This window comes from Podarcis liolepis, assembly GCF_965112155.1.
Source record: "Podarcis liolepis genome assembly, chromosome: 11".
Lineage (NCBI taxonomy): Eukaryota > Metazoa > Chordata > Lepidosauria > Squamata > Lacertidae > Podarcis > Podarcis liolepis.
In genome coordinates, this window is record NC_139565.1 from 55,417,678 (window position 1) to 55,437,480 (window position 19,803).

A 19,803-nucleotide genomic window follows, 5' to 3' on the forward strand; every position below is an offset into this window, starting at 1 on the left:
GAATAATGGAATGAGTGGATTTCGAGTAATACGGGTTTCCTGAAACGTCCTATTTGTTATTTCACTTTTGCTTGAAAACCCTGCTTTTGGCACAAGTAAGAGCACACCGAAAAAGAATTATGAAGGGGCACACAGATGTTTTTAGCACATTTCTCCCTGCATCCTTGGTTGCTTGTAATTGAATGGCAGGCTGCCAGGGCAGAAGCCCATTCGAGGCTGGCACCAAACGCTGTTGCGGTTGTCTGCATAAACTTTTGGCTGGCAGCAGGGCTCACCCTGTGCTAGATAAATAGGCTGGCATTGTGGAGGAGAGAGAGGGTTTAGTGAAAATCGGAAATGTGGATGAAACTGAGGGGGGAGGGAAATAAAATTCCACAAAGCCACTTCATATCTCTCCCAAAGATTAATGGACCAAAATACAGATTGCAGAGCAGTTGTCTCTATTGATTACATCCTGATGTCAAGTCGAGTCAATAGAGTTAGCAAGGTTTTTAAAATTGACTTCTTTGTAAAGGCCCAGTTTCAGGCAGTACCAGGAAACTAGTCTCTGCTCCACCGAAATAAAACTTGTTACTGTTCAGTTCCCTGGATCTGGCTAGTTTGTCAAGTTTAAACATGGTTAATCCCCAGGGATGTACAAGATTGCAGTTTCCCTCTTCAGCGTTCGACCACTTTAGGCTGTAAGCTCCTCGCAGGCAGAGACCTTTATGAGAGCTGTTATAGTGTAGACTGACTGAGCTATGAATCAGGAAGTGCTTAGTTCAGTTCTTTGCCATGAACGTGGCCTCCGGCAAATCACTCTCAGCCTCAATTCCCCCATCTGCAGTTTGGGGCCTAATAGCACTGACTTGCCTCTCTTCCAGGGTTTATTAGGATTACAGCTGTATATTGCATGTGAAACACTTTGAACCCTTGAAAGCACTATGCTGCTATCCAGTATTATAAACAACAACAATAATTTCTTAAAATACTAAAAGTGATTGAAGCACAGCTGTGGACACGTTCCCCCCCCCCCGTTATTTTTGTAACTTTATGTGTGTTGAGGTGTTTAGCTCTCTTTTGGTCTGCAGGGAGTGAGGATCATTGAATACAATGCTTCTTACTTCAGAGTAAACATGCACTGCACAAGGTAGTCGCATCTTGCTGACATTTGTTTATGCCATGTGCAAGCAGGAGAATGGATTTGCAAGGGGTAGGAAACATCATTTAGATGTGCTCACTGAGATGACAATTAATGTCATGGTTTGCAATCCTTGCAATGCACAATTTATTACTTGCTTTAGCAAGCAATAGTGTGTGGTTTCTGACAGACATATGCCCACTCCAAGGTTGCGTTAGATGCTAAAGTATCTATCATAACAGGTTCCCAGCAGTCTGTCACATTGCAGTGTGACGAAGAAAGAGAAATAACAGGTTCAAACCCCATGGCATCCTTAAATGCACCCATTTTATTTTGCACCATATGGGTGCCATTCATTCCAAAGAAGGGGGAAAGATTACATTTGGGGAGTCTGTTTTGCAGTGTTGCAAAACCTGACCTGGCACCTATAGACAGGGACTGCAGTTAGCCAGCTGTGCTCCAGTGGATGCCAGAATGGACTTGAAGCTGCGACGCTTTGCAATCAAATAACTGTTCTCGGTGCAGCCTTGGGCAAGTCACCTTCACTCAGTCTCAGTTTCTCATTTGTAAAATGGTGGTGCTGTTTTATCTATCTATCTAGCCTGCTTTTCAGACAAATGCTGTCTCCCAAGCGGCTCACATCAATTAAAAAAACGAAATAATGACGAGAGGCGGGCCCTGCCCCCAGGCTTGCAAACCGAAAAGACAAGACACACAAGGCAAAGGGGAGTGGAGGGAAAAGGTAGAGAGGGAGAGATCTTGGCTTGACAGCGCCAGACAGAACAATGTGGTGAGTTGTAAACAGGCGTTGATATTCGTCTGGGGCCAGACAGATCTTCCCTTCCTTGGAGGCCTTTGCTGCCTGGATAGAGGAGCTGGCAACTGACCCAGCAGCCCTGACTGGTGGCTGAGGCCAGAATGTGCTTCCTGCCACTTCTGCAATCCAGGGACACAACTGCCGGTTGGTTAGAGCTGAACGTTCTTTCTAGCAGGGAAGGGGAGAGACAAAAGTCACCTGCCTCTGGTCAATGTCAGTCCCTTTCAGGACTCTTAGTGCAGGCAGTATGGGAGGTGGCGGCAGAGCCAATGACAAGGCAGAGCCAACAAATTCTGGTTTTGTTCCCAGGATGCTGGTAGCCAGTGCTGAGGGCAGGCTGAGATGTTGGGGCCATGGCCTTTTCGCCATAATGGTCCAACCTCTGCTGGTCAATGGACAGAGCTAGGCTGGCCTTGGCCTTGCCATAATGTTATTCCTGGGAATCAGAGGATACATTGCAGGAGTTTTTGGTTTTCCGGCTGGAGGATGGGTTCAGAATCTGCTGTCCCATTAAAATGTGCCATGCAAAATGGTGTTGCTTTATCTTGCGGCCATTTCCTCTGAACTAAAACCTCAGGCTTTATCCCAAGGAAGTCTGCACACTCTTGCAGGTTCAAGAGTGCAATCCTAAACACACCTGCTTGGACAAAGCAAAGCCAGGGAGACTTACTTCCAAGCAAAAGTGGTTAGGATTGAGGTGTCAGTGTTGTTATTTTTGTGTGTGGTGTTTTTTTTTAAAAAAGCACATTTTTGTTTATTTATTGCTAATTTCTGACTGTTGCACAGACCCAAGGGAATTTGGAAAGAGTGGGCATATATCTGGCAACACCAGAGCTGTTTGGAAAGAATGGTTAAGGGCCTGCCATTTGGTTTCCGGTAAAGATGCTAGGATAAATCTATTAGCAGGAGTTTAAACATCCAGCCGGCTGTTGCCAGGGCCTCATTTTCAGTTAGTGGAGTGATATATTTATTCATTAGCAAGTGTTGACATAAGGTAGCAAAACTGTGTGTAAACAGAAAAAAAAGCCACAGAATGTGAACGTGCCGTTTTGAAAGGAAAAGTTCTCTGTATCGGCCAATGGGAAGTGATTAATGGACCCGGTCGGAAATGAAAAGGCCCCCCCCTCCTTTAAGTCCGCTTGGCAGTTGAACTCTGAATATTGTCGCACGTGGAGCATGGAGACAAAAATACTCCATAAGTCTGTCATTACAGGTGGTTATTACAACCTCTGACTCCCATTTGACTTCCTGTTTAATCAAGGCCATTGTGAGGATTGAGAGAGTGAGCAAAAGAGAAGTCAGTTGGTCTCTATATCATTTCTATGTTCTGCTGTGATTTCCCCCTCTCCCTTTAATAAAACTGTTGTTTAAATACTGTTTACTTGAGCCTCAGTAGACAAGAGTAGTCCTGGTGCTTCAGCTGGAGCAATTTGGGGACAGTGCAGATTGGAACGCACTGTGTTTTGAAGTGGTGCAGCACTCTAAATCAGTGCAGTTTCTCAGTTTGCTGATAGAGCAACTGTACTAATGAAAACATTGATTGTTGCCTTAGGATGAGGAACCTCTGGTCTTCCAGATGTTTTGCGGCTTACAGCTCAAATCATCCCTGTTCATTGGCCATGCTGCCTGGAGCTAGATGGGAGCTGGAGCCACAACAAGATGTGGAAGGGTTCCCCATTCTCTGCTGTTGGGTGCCTTGCATCCAAATTGGTGCTTAGGAATGCAAAACTCTTTCCCCCAGCCCTGCTCTTGGTAATATCACCTTGACAACAAGCCGCTGTGCTTGCAGCACCAACATGCCTGTGTAGTTAGATTATTTGAATTGCCTTTGCTTGCGAAAGGGTGTTCCTCGTGGATGTCTCCCAAAGCCTTTCTAAACAGGAATGTAGAAAACTTCAGAGCAACCTAATAAGATATGCAGATGTGTACTGTTAGTCCAGTTTTTCCAAAGAGGTTATGTGAGGCAGAGCAGAGAATCTGCAAAGCTATAGGCAATGGATGTTGAGTCAATACATGTTGAACAGCAGGAGCTTTGGTGCAGGGAAGAGAGAGGCTGGTGCCATGTGTACCACCAAATGATGGTTCAAGAGTTCCCTTTTTGAGCTGCAAAGGTGAAGATCTTGAGAACTACAGTATATACAGTTGTACCTCCATTTTCGTAACCCTCTGCTTACGTAAACTTCGGGATGCACGCCCGGCAAACCCGGAAGTATTTTACCGGGTTTTGGGGCAGAAGCGGTCCTCAGGTTGCGGAAACCTCAGGATCCGACCGGAGCTCTGGAACAGATCCCATTTGCAACCAGAGGTACCACTGTATATTCTATACTAGTTACTCTAGAATTGATGGCTGGTGGCTGGAAATGTGGACAACTGACTTCAACTTACAGTTTTGTGTTCAAAGCAGTGTATTGTTTTAGGGCCTTGCGATGACCATGTGAACGAACCCTGAGTTTTTAAGGGCTGAGAAAGTCGCACAAACAATTTGAGGCCAGTTTAGACACACACTCTCTCTCCCTCCCTCTCTCCCTCTCCCTCTCTGTCATGTCTTAAAATGTACCGCAGGCATCCCCAACCTTTGGCCCTCCAGATGTTTTGGCCTACAACTCCCATGATCCCTAGCTAACAGGACCAGTGGTCAGGGATGATGGGAACTGTAGTGCAAAACATCTGGAGGGCTGAAGGTTGGGAATGCCTGATGTAGAGCATGCATGTCACAGAGACACTTGCAAACATACATATATGTGCACCAGAGAAAAACAACATGTGTGTTGCCTATCTGCTTTAATTTATCTGACCATCTATCATGGTTGCAGCTGCCCTTCCAGTTAGTCCTGGGTGATGCTCATGGCAATCCTATTTTATCCTCCCAGCAGCTCTGTGAAGGGTAGAATATTACACTGAGAAATGATGACTGCCCCAAGACCACCCAGTTTGCTTGCTGATTGAGTAGGGATAGACACTCTAGGCGTCTGGTCCAGGTTCAGATCTCCTTTGCCTGCCACACCATGCTCTTCCAAGGAAAAACCATAGAGCAGGAATCATGATTATAATTTGTTTTAGTGCTTAGAAGAGCTGAATCTGATATTGGCACATGTTGCATTTTAATCAACCCACGATGATGATGATGATGATGATGATGATAATAATAATAATAATAATAATAATAATAATAATAATAATAATAATAGGTTTTGTGGATGCTCTGTGTGGGGGGCAATGACCAAGCCTAGGTATTTTTGAAAGCCAACATCACCTTCACATAAAGCACTCTTATGCCACTTTATAACAGTTGTGGAGAATCTGAAGAACTATAGTTTGGGAAGAGGGATGGGAATAATACGCAAGTTCCCAGGATCCTTTGGAGAAGCCATGACTGTTAAAGTGGTCCGAGAGTGCTTTGAATGTACGGTGTGGATCTGGTGTTCAGTTTTTAAAATACCCGAAATACCCTTATCCTGTGTGTGACCGAGTTGTACTTTTTTGCTGGCTTCATTGTGGGCCCTTTGCTCATTTACCCTTTATGTCTCCTAGGTTTCTGGAGACCCCTTTGTCCACCTTCCTACCTGCTCCATGCCATTTCCCCACTTTAGCTTCGGAAAATCCTCTCCCTTCCCTTGTTTTCCAAGAGGTTCCCAAATTGCAATGTGATCTCTGGTACTGAAAGGGGCATCTCAAGCCTCCAATCACATCAATGACCCACAGTATTAAATCAAACTGCTAATTCTGAAACATCAGGTTGAGAGAAACTGGGAAGGGCTGTAGCTTGGTGGGTAGAAACATCTGCTTTACATGCAGAAGCTCCCAGGTTGAATCCCTGGTGTCTCCAGGTAAGGCCTGGAAAACCACCTGCTCCGAAATCCTGGAGAGCTCCTGCCAATCAGTTCAGATAATACTGAGCTAGATGAACCAGCAGTCTGTCTTCGTTTAAGGCATACTCCCTGTCTGAGGTTTTCAGGAAGGGCCTAGCCCAGTGGCAGAGCATCTGTCAGGAATGCAGAAGGTCCCATCTTCATCTCCAGGTGGGGCTGGGAGAGGCAGTTATGAAATCCTGGAGAGCAGCTGCCAGTAGCCAAATACTGAGTTAGATGGACCAGAGGGTCTGATTCAGCATAAGGCATCTTCCTATGTTCTGCCACACTGGTTGCAAAGCAACAGATGTCCCACTGTTGAGCTGGGTTTGGAAGTCCTACAAGACAGGTGGAGGAACCTGCGCCCCACATTTGCTGGGCTTCAGCTTCCATCAGTGTGGCCACTAAGGGGTCAGGGAATGGGGGAGATAGAGCTCACCAGCACCTCCAAGGCCACGTAGTCTTCACCCCTGAGCTACATTTTGGGACTTGGCCATCATTCTGTCCCTTCCCTTGGTACGTTCAGTAGCTCCCCTCTTCTTTTTCATACTCTTTGCATGGGTCTAGCTCTGTGTTACCTGGGCTGTACCACTTGAGTTTGCCAATAGAGGTTCATGCGGTGGAGAGTGGAGCATTCCGCCATGTCAGTTACCGCCGCTACCCCCAGGTCTGACCTGGTACAGCCCAGGCTCCAGCTCATACCTGGAGTGAGAATTAGGGCCATCTCAAGAACGAAGCATTTGATGTAGAGCAAGAGGCAAAGCGTCGATGTCTCATTAAAAAAATAAAACAAGAGGCCGTTTCCTTAGAACGCTGAAAACACTGTACATTTAGAAAGTGTATAGTATACAGTATTTCACAAGTAACTCAATTTCCTGTCTGCCCCATTGTTTTCAGTTTGATTAAGTATATCCTGTTAAACTGTATATTCCTGTTCAGGGTTATACTTGACTCTGATAAAATGAGATTACACAGTCGCATACGCACACATACACGTGTTCCTGCTCTTATTTTTTTCAGGAGTGAGTTCTTGGAAAAACAACTTGGAGGGATGGGTAGAGAGGGGTTGAAGGCAAAGACTCTATGTTTTTGCATGTGTCCATCGCTGTGCTGCAGCTATTGCGTGTCCTAACTTCATGTAGCCATAGGCCATGTTGGCAGTTTGCCAGCTTGTCTTGAGGTTGGGCACATCCTTAGATCGGCTTTTGATTTCCTTTATTTCTCTCCTGGACTTGAACCGCTTAGATTTGGATTTATGTCTATGAGCTGGGCTCCAGTTTTCCTTAGGCCCTGGTGGTATGGGAATTGGTTGAGAATATGTGACTTTTAGACTTTTTTCACTTTCCTCTCCTAGAGCAGATCAAACTTTGTTTTGTTTTGTTTGTTTGTTTTGTTTCTTAAAAAACAAAACCACAGAAACTCTTGAGTTTTCATTGCCAGGAACTTGAAAATTCTCTCCCCAACACTTGTTTTTCCATAAGACTCTTTTAAAATGACATTACATAACAGTTTGTAGTAGGGTAGCCATGTTGCATCAAAAACACCATAGTCTTGTGGCCCCTTAAAGGCTAACAATTTTATGATGGCATAAGTTTTCATGGATGCATCTGATGGAGCCTTTTCCACTGGTTGTCAGACATAGTTTGCCCAGACAAAGTATTGCAAAGGCTGGTTGTCATTTGGAAGAGTCCTATTGAAATAATATGGAAACAAGGACAGTTTTTGTATTTTTTGAAAGGAATGTCTTTGGCAAAATGCCCCCCAGTTCTTCTTCAGTTTTGCATTGTCAACTCACTGCCTTAACGCAAATCAGTAGTGTGCCAGTGAAAACTCCCTTTTGATCTTGAGCTATGGCTTAAGCATGGCAAGATGGATATTTCAATAACCAGTGACCAGCCAGAAAAGAAAACCAGCCAAACAAAAGAAGGGATGAGGGGAAGAGAAGACTATTCCAGCCAGTCTGTAATCTTGTACTCATTGACTAATGTGATTAAGTGGCAGAGTGGAGCCTAGACATGGGTGATGAGTTAGGGTGGATGTATCATGAAGAATTGCAGTGTCTCTGTGCAGACAATTAGTAATAACTTCCTGCTAAACGCTCTGGAATGTGCTTCATTTGGCTGGAGACATTGTTTGCAGTGTGCCTTTCTCTCTCTTTTTTTGAAGTGGTACGTCATGCTTGTTTCTTAATTCATTTCCCTTTTCTCTTGCAGCAAGTTGTCCAGACTCTGTGCCTTCCTCCACTGAGACAGGGGGAACTAATTATCTGGCCCCTGGGGGGCTTTCAGGTAAGAAACAGGATTTCATTCGTACCCTTGCTGTTGTACATTTTATAAACGTTTAGCAAAACTTTTAACATTCTGATCCGGCAGATGTCTGTCACTGTGGTTTGCCCTGTCGTGGCTGAAGTGGTACCCATCTCTTCTCTTGTGTTGACTGGTAGGACAGATCCAGACAAACACAGCCTGTTCTGTTCCCCTCTCATGAATGCAGTCATGCAGATGTTGGGAACTCGGTTGTCTGAAAAGCTCCAGCAGATGCATATGCCTTGAACTAGTTCAGCAGCAGAAAAGTCAGATGTGTGCTTGCAAAAAATCTAGATCTTTGAATCGAACCTCAATCGCGGTTCCATCAAAGAATACAATCAAGACTGATAATAACTATTTTATGGACCTGTTGTGCAAAGGACTGAAGAGCCATTTCATATTTTCAGTGGTCAGCATCCAGGTCCTAGGTGTCCAGGTGATCGGTTGCCACAGATTTTCTGTGCACAGGGGCCTTGCATGCAGAAGGCTCCATGTTCCTGGCATAGAGTTGTAGAGTTGGAAGAGGCCATGAGGGTCATCTAGCCAACCCCCTGCAGTGAAGGAATCTTTTTGTCCAATGTGGGTCCGTCTTCAGGGGTGGGTGGGAAATACTCCTGCCTAAAACCCTAAAATAAATTTTTGGTCTCCACAGATGTTTGTGGACTACAATTCCCATCACCCCTAACTAGCAGGACCAATGGTCAAGGATGGTGGGGACTGTAGTCCACACTGCGCTACAGAGCTGCTGTCACTCTGTGTAGGCAGTACGGAGCTTGATGGACCAATGGTCTGACTCTGTGTATGGCAGCTTCCTATATACTTTTGTACCAGCAATTATTATTAAGTGTGTAGGTCTTTTCTGATGGTAGCTGGCAACTTGATAGCCATAGTGCCTTTACATGCAAGATTCTCCCGCAGTTTGGAGCATCCATTCTTGATTTGGCACCATACAACACTTTTGTGTGATGCTGTAGTATTGTGGCACATGGTGTTGAATAGTCCTAGGGCAGAGTATTTCCTGGCTGTGCTGACAACACGAGCCACCTTTCCCTCGCATTATCTTTCTGGCCCAACAACCTCGCCGTCAACCCCCGTTGTTAAAAGAGCTGGTTGTGATCCTAGACAAAGACTGCTGCTAGGCTGGCAGCTGCAACACAGCAGTTAGCTGAGGGCATTGTCTGACTATGTGATTTATGCACTGAGAGTTAAATTATATACTGTCCACTGCATGGGTGTGCCAGAGCAGGCTGCTGCTCCTCCCCCCACCAAAGGTTGCAAGTTTGGGCTGGCATTTCAGTGATTCTGGTTGGGCTGTAAGACATTTTGGTGGCCCAGAACTCTAGGGAATGGGAATGGCTGGGTCTCTTGCAAAAAGTCTTGTTAAACGAGCATCATGAGGCCGCAAGGCACCTGGTTTGGAGAGCTGTTGTCCCTCAAAGATCCCTTTGACTTCTAACTTGCCTGTAATGTTTATGGCCGCAATCCTGAGCTGAAGCTCAGGCGGCTTGAACCTTGATTTTACTCAGACCGGCTTCTTTCAAAGCTTCTTTTTTTTTGCTGCTTGTGTAGTTCTGTTCCTTGAGATCCCCCTGGTTGTGTGTGTGTGTGTGTGTGTGTGTGTGTGTTTTTGCTAATGCCCCAAAAATACCTGTCTGGGCTTGCGAACCTTTCGGAAGACAAATATTCCTTGGCCAAGGAGTCCCGGCTTGATTTATGGTTTGTGGAATGGTTTTGCTCCTCCGCTCATTAGCCCTAGACCGGAATGTCAGAAATATGTCGGCTATCTGGTGGTGAGTGCGCATATGGTGCGTGTGCCTTTCTCTCCAGGAATTGCAAGCAGCATGGCTATATTTAAGTGAGACTTGTTTGCTTTCCTTTTAGCGTAATACATACCCTGCCTGTGTGTCATTTGAGAGGGGAGTATTCTGTTTGTTCAAAGGGCCCTAATGAGAATTAATCAAATGAGCAGGAGGAGAGGAAAAAGAGAGAGAAGTGGGGGCACTTGCAGGTTAGCCTTTGTTTTTCCTTTCTTGAAAAAAAGAGAGCAACTTGTGGTTCTAGTTTTTCAGCAGGGCCTCCTTCTGCAAAAAGCTGAACATCATCTGTAGGGGTGGGGGGCAAAACGAGAAGAAAGAAAGAATCAGTACAACACAATAAGGATGCTAGGTCGTTTCAAAGAGACAGAAAAACATGCGTGAGTACGCGAGGGGGGTGCGGTTTAGTTTCTCAGGATACCACATGAAATAAGCAAAGGAAGTACTAGCTTTTAAAGGGAGACTCTTTTTGAAAGCGTTTGCGCATTGATAAAATCTTGGTCTGTCTAGTCTGCTGCTGAAGGGGAGGGAAAGCGGGGGGGGGGCATTATGGGGCTGCAGGAAATAACATCGCCTGCCTGGTGGTGGAATGCTTTCTTAGTGGGGCTCACTAGGTAATGCAGGGGGAAAGTGGAAAACTGGTGCTTTCAGTGAGGTTTCCAGTTGCCGTCTTCCGCACTCGAAGCCTCGTTGAAATAGATCTTATCCCTCTGTAATTTTAGGGTGGGTGGGTGTTGGCGACTTCTGAGTTTTTTTAGCATGCCAGAGAGCCAAGTTCCCACTCTAAAAAGGGAATCTGTAAAAAAATATAAAAAAATGTGTGTGTTGTTGTTTTTTAACTGCACGTTTTGTAGATATTTACAGTTTAATGAGGAGGGGAAGGGAGTGCTTTAAGTCACAAAGGAAATGGCGAGCTCTGAAGCAGAAGCTGAATACCTGCTGCACGAAGGAGCATTTGTTCTGAATTTTGCCTGATTTTCTACCAAATCCACTGGAAATCTCGAAGTGTGCCTCTGGAAATTCCCTAGGAGGAGGAGGAGGTGACTGCAGTCAAAAAGGCAAAAGGGGGAAAACACTATCTAGGCGTGTATCTGAAGAAGTGTGCATGCACACGAAAGCTCATACCAAGAACTAACTTAGTTGGTCTTTAAGGTGCTACTGGAAGGAATTTTTTTATTTAGGCATAGCTAAGCGTTTTAAAAGTCCAGTCAGGAAATTTTAGCACATGCTTGACTCCCACCCATTGCAAACATTAAGGTTTAAAAGTGCTTAACTTTGGATTGGGGCCCAGGGTTTGGAGCAGCTCATCAAAGCTAACTTTCTCTTCCCTTTGCACAGTTGAGATGTGTTGCTAGAGAGCGTATTTGAACAGGGCTTTTCATGAGCTATTATCAGGGGCGTTTAGGGTACTTTACGTTTATCTGCAGTAGTAATAACTTCTCTAGGTTTAAGTAGGGGATGGTTCAGTGAAAAGCACACATATTCTTCCTTTTTCCTATTGCCTCCCATGAATGAGCTAGGCCAGTTGCCTTCCCACTTTATCCCAAGCAATTACAAAATGGGTTGTCAGCGTCATCTGTTTGTTTGCTTATTTGTTATTAAATGTATGTCTTCCTTCCTCCCAAAGGAGCTCTGTTGCTCTCAACACACAAACCAAACAAACTTACCTGCCACGACATTCTCTCTCTCTTTCAAATTCTTACACACACATCACATAGGCTTTCTGTCTCTCTCACACACAGACCATGTCTACGTACCCCCTCTCCTTCTCTCATATGTATACACAAACCTACCTCCCGTTTTTTATTCTAATCCATCATCTTGGCACCATGGGATATATATGGTGACCCGTCTACAGAACCTTTCACTGCTGTGTGACTTAACCTTTCAAATGGTAAGATGTAAGATGCCAAGTATTGTCCCAACACAGACAAGCCTTCAGCTTTTCTTGGGCAGCTTCACATGCCTTTAAAAGGTGTACATCTGAGATGATCTGAATGCCACATTGAGCATTATGGGGAACAGAGTAGGTTCAGCCAGGGCAGAAGAAAACAAGTCCTTTTTTTAGGCGCAGAAACGGCAGTATATAGAGCACATGGTCAGCTTACGGAATTCATTATGGGAACTTATGGCATTCATTTGCGGCAATGGCCACTAGCTTAGAAGGCTTGCAGAAAAAAAAGAGCATTTGACAAGTTCACGAAGAACAAGATTCTCCGTAGCTATTAGCTGTATGAACTAAATGGTTCAGCGAGAGTGTATCTCTGCACATCAGAAGTGCAGCTGTTGGCTTCATACCTTGCTTGTGAACTTTTCAGAGGCCTTACCAATGCTGATGGCAGAATGTTGGGAGCAGATGGATCTAATCTAGCAATGTTGTTCTTGTTTTTGTTTCTTTACTTAGTCCTACCTTCCCAGAATGTTTTTCAGTGGTGCACACAATGGACCTCTTTAGGCATCACCCCTCATCACTTGTGTAGCCTTGCCCCACTCTTGGGGTGGGGGTCACCCTTCCTGTGGCTTTCCACCTGCAGATTTTTCTACTCCCTACATGATCTGGAACTTTAATCTCCTAGGGCGTTAAATATTCCAGGGAGCCAGTGACTTGGTTCTGTTAGCAAAGAAGGAAGTTCCTTGCTTCAGAAATTCAGGGGCAGCACTAAGGATGTGAGGGAGGGGGCATTATGCACCCCCCCTTGTAGTTGTGGTGGGGATGGAGGAAGAACATGGGGAAAGGGATATTAGCCTCACTTACAGCAGTTCCATATTGTGAGTCTGTCATGTGAAACGGTTGAAATCAATGAACCAATGAGGTTAATCGGGGGCGCGATTATTGAAATCATAATGCCAAAGCAACTGTTTTGTGGATGCTTGCAATGCAGAGTGGCTGGGGAAACCCAGCCAGATGGGTGGGGTATAAATAATAAACCATTATTATTATTATTATTATTATTATTATTATTATTATTATTATGCCCATGGGCACACCATTTTCCTAAAAACATGGCCCCAGAGTCCTCTTCCACATCCAACATGGAAATGATTCTGGCTTTGCAGTAGGGCTTGCATGGTGTCTGTTCCCGAAGTGCGCTCTTCACTGTTTTTTAGGAGACTATTAAAATTTTTTTAGCCAGCTCTCCCTTTCCCCCAGGAGTTGCCAGAATTCCCATCCCCACCCCCAAAAAATAATTCTGTTGAGAAGGCGCTGTTGGGTGTTTTGCTTCAAGGAGAGCATCTTAAAACAGTTGGAGGGCAAATGGTGCATTTTACATACACATATGTATGTATGCCTAGCTTTTGCCTGAAGAATGCAAGAAGGGCCTGGCTGTTTTCCTTTAAGGGATGCCTTTCAGAGCTACAAATACTCCTGCAGTTCTGTTTCATGTGGCTAAAACTACTCTCCCTGATGAATGGCGAAGGTGTGGGGGGAACGCACACTGCCCAGAGGATGTGGGAGGGTGACCATCATGGAAGGATGAGAGAAATTCATGGGAGAGAGCGAGAAAAGCCAGGGTGGGGATGGAGAGAGACAGACGCCGCTGCCCAAAGTGTTTCCCCCTCGAAAATAACCAATCTGACTCTCTCTTTCACTTGCTGTGTTTGCTGTTTTTCTTCCTGGCTTGGACTGAGCTGCGGCGGTTCCAGCTAATGAATGAGGCTCAGTTCAGGGTGGGAGGAAGCCTGGGAGCCTGGAGCCAGTGACTTGATTCTTTTGGCAAAGGAAGAAAAAGAGAGAGAGAGGGAGACAGAAATATATATATATATATATATATATATATATATATATACTGGATTTGAAAACTTAATCCTGTGGGGGTCTTCACAAAGGAAACTGGTTCCACCAGAAGTGACCTTTAATTCACTCTGTGCTGCCCTTTCATGTTATGTGTGGCGTTTGGAGGGAAAAAAAGGATGAGAAGGCCGGGCCGTTGTGTGGAGGGAAAGAAACTAGGTTGGCTGGCCAAATTTTCTGGGACCTAGTTTAACTATGTTTTTTTTAAGGAACGTTTTTCCCCCCCTTAAAGGAGGATCTTCCCAGAGGTTAAAACCTGAACAGGGAAATTTAGGAGTAAACATGTGGCTTGGATTGATTTCCGCCCTCCCCAACTTGCCTCTCAGTTAATCCTCCTCTCCTGAGGCAAAAAAACCACCACCACTCCCTGGTTTTCTCTTTCCCCCCACCTTCTCCATAGGTCTTTTGTCCATCTCACTCTGTGATTCTCCTGCCCATTAGTTGTCTACCTTTTTGGGCAGAGATGCAGATTCATGTTTCTTTTGCAGTAAATAAACTTTGGGTGGGTTCCTAGGGGGACACATAATAATAATAATAATAATAATAATAATAATAATAATAATAATAATAATAATAATATATTTATTTATACCCCACCCTCCCCAGCCAAGACCAGGCTCACGGCGGGTAACAACCGATATAAAAACAAATTGATTGAAATACAACTTAAAAAACAAGATTAAAATACAACATCAAAACATTAAAATGCAGCCTTGTTTCAATGGAAACTCAAATAAAAAACGTTTTTGGGGGGATGAAAACGTCAAGTCTTCACCAAGGCTGACTATCCAGACTGGTCCTACATGGGCCAGAAAAAGTGGTGGGGGTGGTCAAAGAAGCCAGACATCTGGTAACTGAAGGTCTCGGGTCCCAGCCTGCAAACAGAAGTGATGCTGAGGCACAGACATTTTTGCCAAGGCCGTTCATAGGATCACAGAACTGTAGAGTTGGAGGGGGCCCTGAGGGTCATCCAGTCCAACCCCCTGCAATGCAGGAATACGCAGCTGCCCCAGACGGGGTTTGAACCTGCAACCTTGGCGTTATCAGCACCATGCTTTAACCAACTGAGCTATCTAGGCTGAACATTCATGTTGGAACTGGGTCGGCGATTGAGGCACAATCCATTTCTGTATCAATAGGAGGATAGGGGTTACTTTTGGAATAAGTTTTGACTGGCAAGCTGCCTGTTTCGTATGAGGGTATTTGTTTGTTTTTAAAGTGAGATAGTCCACCAAAATCTCAATTGAATGCCAAGCTCTTGTTTTGAGCTTAGGCCAGCACCTTCACCTTGGCTGGAGACGTTTTCTTGGTAGGTATGGCTGCATATTCTGAACGGCACCAGAAGTTATAAGTTATATGTTGCATTTAACCCAATGTAATGTGAGAGAGGAAGTGGGAGGCGAGTTAGGGAGGGAGGGAGGAGGTGGCAACTAATCTACCTTTCAGTAAAGAGAGGCAAAAGGTGTTTGTCGCAGTTTACTGGATTAGTCACATGGGTGATCCTATCCCAAAAGTGGTCCTGTTATGAACAGGGAGATGATGTCACCTGAGGGCAATTGAGAGTGAGGGTGAGTGAGTTCAATGGAAATGAATAACCAAACAGTGAGAATGAGAAAGAAGAAGAAAATCACTAAAAAGAGGTGTTTGGAGTGGGGTTTTTTTTAAGCACTATGAAAACTGCAGTTTGGGCTCAGCTCTACATATCTTGAAAGTTTGCACCTGTTTGTGTCAACGGAAGCTTTGGTCTCGAACAGTCATACTGTTTCTATTTCCGTTTTAAGGCAGATATTAGATTGTGCAAGTAAACTAGCCATAACATGAAGAGGTGTGACAGTCAAATGCATCCCACACACCCGTCTGCATGAGAACAAGCCTTGTGTTATTTAACACACATGTTCAATTCTACTTCAGTTCACCCTTTTACTACAAAAAGCTCTGAAGGAAAAGCTGGTGGCCATTTCATTGTGAAATAGCAAACGGCCCTGGTATGTTTCACTACGCCTTTTGATCCTCCCTGGTATCTGTGTCAGCTACGGAGAGGCAAAAGAAAATAACCTTGAAACCCTTCACAATGGCAGAACCTGGTTTTGTTAGTGGCCAAATTTATCTTCTCTCCCATTTCCCTACAAGTTAGGTGATAAAGAGAGCAGGTCTCCTGTCGAAGAGGGAAATTTTGAAAGTGACACTCGCAAAGCGTGTACCTGTGGAAATCCCCTCTTTGATGCAAGAGTCTTGTTCTGTTCTGCATCTGACTACCCAACAGTTTAAAATTGTGCATGGTGTTATATACTAGGATGGGCGGGATAATTTTATTCATACAAATCCCAATTACATTCCAGTCCCCGCCCCTTTAATATCAAATTTATAGCTGCAGAAGAAATGCAATTCTTTACACTTCACCATTCCTCTTACAGTCTTAAAGTGAGGCATTTCTCTGTAAAATCACTAGTGGCTACATACCTTCAATGTAAACAATTGGTAGTGCTTTTTTTTTAAAAAAAACAACCACCACAAACCCCATATACAGTGGACGCTCGGGTTGCGAACATGATCCGTGTGGGATGCGCGTTTGCAACCCGCATCTGCGCAGGTTGTGATACGGTGCTTCTGCGCAAAGCACGGTTTAGCACTTCTGTGCACGCGCGGCTGCCCAAACCCGGAAGTAACTCGTTCCTGTACTTCCGGGTTTCAGCGGTCTGCAACCCAAAAAACCGCAACCTGAAGCGGCTCTAACCCGAGGTATGACTGTACATCATTTATTTAAGCCCCCTCCGCACCCAACATAAATACATATATTTCTCCATATATGGTTTCAAATGTGGTCCTGTGCAGCCTGTTTTCTCATTGCTGGATTTTTAAAAAAAGAGGCGGGTTTTACAGAGCATTAGCTTGTACTTAGGCCTTATTAAATGGCTTACCTAAAAACTCAGGTCTGTCTGTGCGAAAGGACAAGGTTATCAGGGGTTAATGCTAAGATGACAGCAATGGAGTCTTTGAAGTGAAACAGGCTGCCTGCCAGACTAGCACAGAAGCATTGCAGCTCTCCTCGCACATCATCTGACCATAGCAGTATGTAGCAAACCGAGGAGACTCACTCTTGGCACCGCGTCCCGTGTAGTTTTTGGCCTCTGACGCTCCATTCTAGCTCCACCGCCCCCCTCCCTCCCGCTTTCTCTCTGGGCTTTTACTTCCATAGGAAGGAGAAGCAACATTTCAGAAGTCTATGAAATGCGAGGGAGTCCGGATGCAACCCTCCTGTTCTGGATATGCACGTGCGCAGCTCAGTTGGTTAGAGCAGGGTGGTGATAATGCCCAGGTTGCAGGTTCGATTCCCGGATGGGACAGATGCATATTCCTGCATTGCAGGGGGGTTGCGCCCGATGATTCTCTACTTACTCTAAAGTAGACAGCAATGGAAGTTAAGTCACAACTAAGTCTCTTTGCTGTCACTGGGACTTGGTCACACGACTAACTATAGCTGGACTGCAGCCATTAATAACAAAAGTCAACATTCCTTGGGCCTTTAAAAAAAAAGTTGGTTGCAATGGGAAGGAAAGCATGTTGTTTATCAGACAGTTCTTATTATAAAGAACCATGTAATTTTTGTGAGTGTTTTTCTAATATAGTGGGTTTCTCCCCCCCCCCCCTTTCTGGCCTGCTACATTCCCTCAACAGTCCACCCCCCCAATAATGTTTAAGTGTTTGCATGGCTTTCTGAGCTCTTTAAAGAAATAATAATAATGGGGGGAGGGAGATGAAGTCCCAACAAATATACAAAAGCACACTTTTAAAAGTCTAGTCTAACCCTAATGGCGCGAGCCTGGCTTTATTTATGTATCTGCCTGCTAAATAAAATTTGCCCAGAGGAAGTGGTGAAGCTTCATCACGTGAGACGGTTTACTTCTGCATGTAAGAGTTGGCAATTGAGCCAGATGGGCAACTTTAAATAGGTGCGGTTGGAGCTCACAGCCAGAGAGTTTGCATGAGGGAGCTAAAAGAACTCTCCACGTTAGGAAATCCTCCTGTCTGCACAACACCTCAAATGGCACTTCCCATTCCCCAGGACCCTGTTTATGGCGATAGATTATTTAAGACGCGGTTCGGACGCTTACCTGTGTAGTGGCTGCCTTTGCAACGTATAAGGGTGGGTATCTGACACACTCTCGCACTACTCATGACATTAATGTGCGATTTTGGGTGCTCCAAGGAGACAGCCTCCACTTTTCCCAGACAAACTGGATGGGCTGCCTCTTAACACATGTTGCATAATGTGAGTGGAGGAAGGAAGGGGTAAAAGGCACCCCGGTAGAGATCTGAACCCCTATTCCCTCAAGAGTCAGGGGGACTCGACCCAGACCTAAGAGCTCACACACAGCTAGCTTCACCTCAGGCAAAATGGTTGCAACTTAACTGTACAGTGGTACCTCTGGTTGCGAACGGGATCCGTTCCGGAGGCCCATTCGCAACATGAAAAGCGTGCAACCTGAAGGGCCATATCTGCGCAGGTGCGCGACGCGATTTGGCGCAGGTGCGCATGTGGCGAAACCCGGAAGCAACCCTTTCTGGTACTTCCGGGTCGCCGCAGGATGCAACCTGAAAAAACATAACATGGAGCAAACGTAACATGAGGTGTGACTGATGAATTCAGAAAAGACTTGAGAGAGACAAGCAGACTGGAGAAGGCCTGTGACCTTCTGCCACATCCACCCCTCTTCAAGTGGCTTCCGGCCTATTTTGCACACTCTTTGCTGTTTCCTTCTGTTTCAGTCAGTGGCTCTGTGCACCACCTTTGAGAGTCATGGCCTTTGTTTTCATTGTACTTTATTTAGGTTATTCTTTGGGCTCTGGGGAGGTATGGTCAGAAGGCACACGAGGCCATCATGCCCTTTCTGAAGCCAAGCCGCTTTGAGTCTGGCCAGTGTACGGATGGGAGGCCACCTGGAAACCAATGGCACTCTGCCTCAGCTTCCATGATGGAATGAAGGTGTAGCGTAAGGTTAAGAAAAGAAACGCAAAGCTTGAAAAGCAGGCGCAGCAAAGGCATTCCACTTCCCTTGGTAAAAGTGTGAATACATGGACAACATGGGGTTTGTGTTTCGCTTCTCACCCTGTCCGTTCAACTTCCTCACCATTTCTCCCATGTCCTCGTTGCATGTGTTTTGCTATTGGAACGATAAGCAAAATTGCAGCGGCGGGTTGTTTAATAACAGTCGTTTGTAATACTACCGCATGAACAAAAGGGCAGCACTTTCAAGGGTGTAGCTAACCGCACGCGGGGTTTTCGGCGGTCACAGAAACCATGGGAGGTGTAGTATTTGCTGTGGAGGAGAGAGTCACATTTGCTGTGTAAACCCAGTCTCTCACGCAGCTGCTGATCCAAGACTCAGAAAACTGATAGGGATTTCTTGGCAAAGGTGACTGGCTGCTCCTTCGGGGTAATACCTCAGGTAGGCACCCCTGACTGTTCCTTCCAGCACGTACTTCCCATTCCTGTGTTTGCTCAGCTAGGAGGCTGCAACATGCTCCTCCATCGCTGGCTGTTTGGCTATTAACTAAGGTTACTCTGGGGTTATCTGCTTTTGCGCTATCTGCGGCAGCCCATCTCCTCTGCTACTCCTGCCGGGTGGTTTTGAAGAGATGCAGGGACCTGACCCCTCTCAATTGTTTTGCCCAAATATTTGGGCCTCAGCCACTGCCTTATCAGACAGTGCGGTTTCGCGGAGATGAAAGTGAAATTCCTACTGGTGGCGTCTTGCGCAGCGGAGGGAGCCGTGTAAACGAAGACGACAACAGGGCCAGTCGGAGGTCACTGCCAGAGAGGACCATCTTTCGGAGCAGGATTGAATGACCCATACCTAGCAACCTGGCTCTCCTCCTAGTGTCACAATGCACTTTCCTCTCCAGCTTCTTTTCAGCTAAGTGATATTAAGCGCAGTTTCATAGACTTAGTTCAGTCTTTGAGTTCAGTCAGTCTTTTCCACACAAAAGAAAGCAACGTTCGTGTTTACCTTCTTACTTTTGTTTGGAGGGTTTTTGGGGGCATGCTGCTGTTTTCTGCAGAGTTTGTTTTAAGGTTTAACCGGGAGATGGCCTTCTGCTATTCAG

General features: G+C 45.4%; 1 protein-coding gene across 3 annotated transcripts in view; it reads left to right on the forward strand.

Annotated features, from left to right (window-relative positions):
• Positions 1–19,803, forward strand: part of SMAD7 (SMAD family member 7) — a 109,693-nt gene that overhangs the window by 63,657 nt on the left and 26,233 nt on the right. For all 3 annotated transcript variants that reach the window (XM_083466130.1, XM_083466129.1, XM_083466128.1), the window contains one exon: positions 7,999–8,073. In XM_083466130.1, coding sequence (XP_083322256.1) covers positions 7,999–8,073 — 75 coding nt within the window. The remainder of the gene's footprint in view (positions 1–7,998; positions 8,074–19,803) is intronic.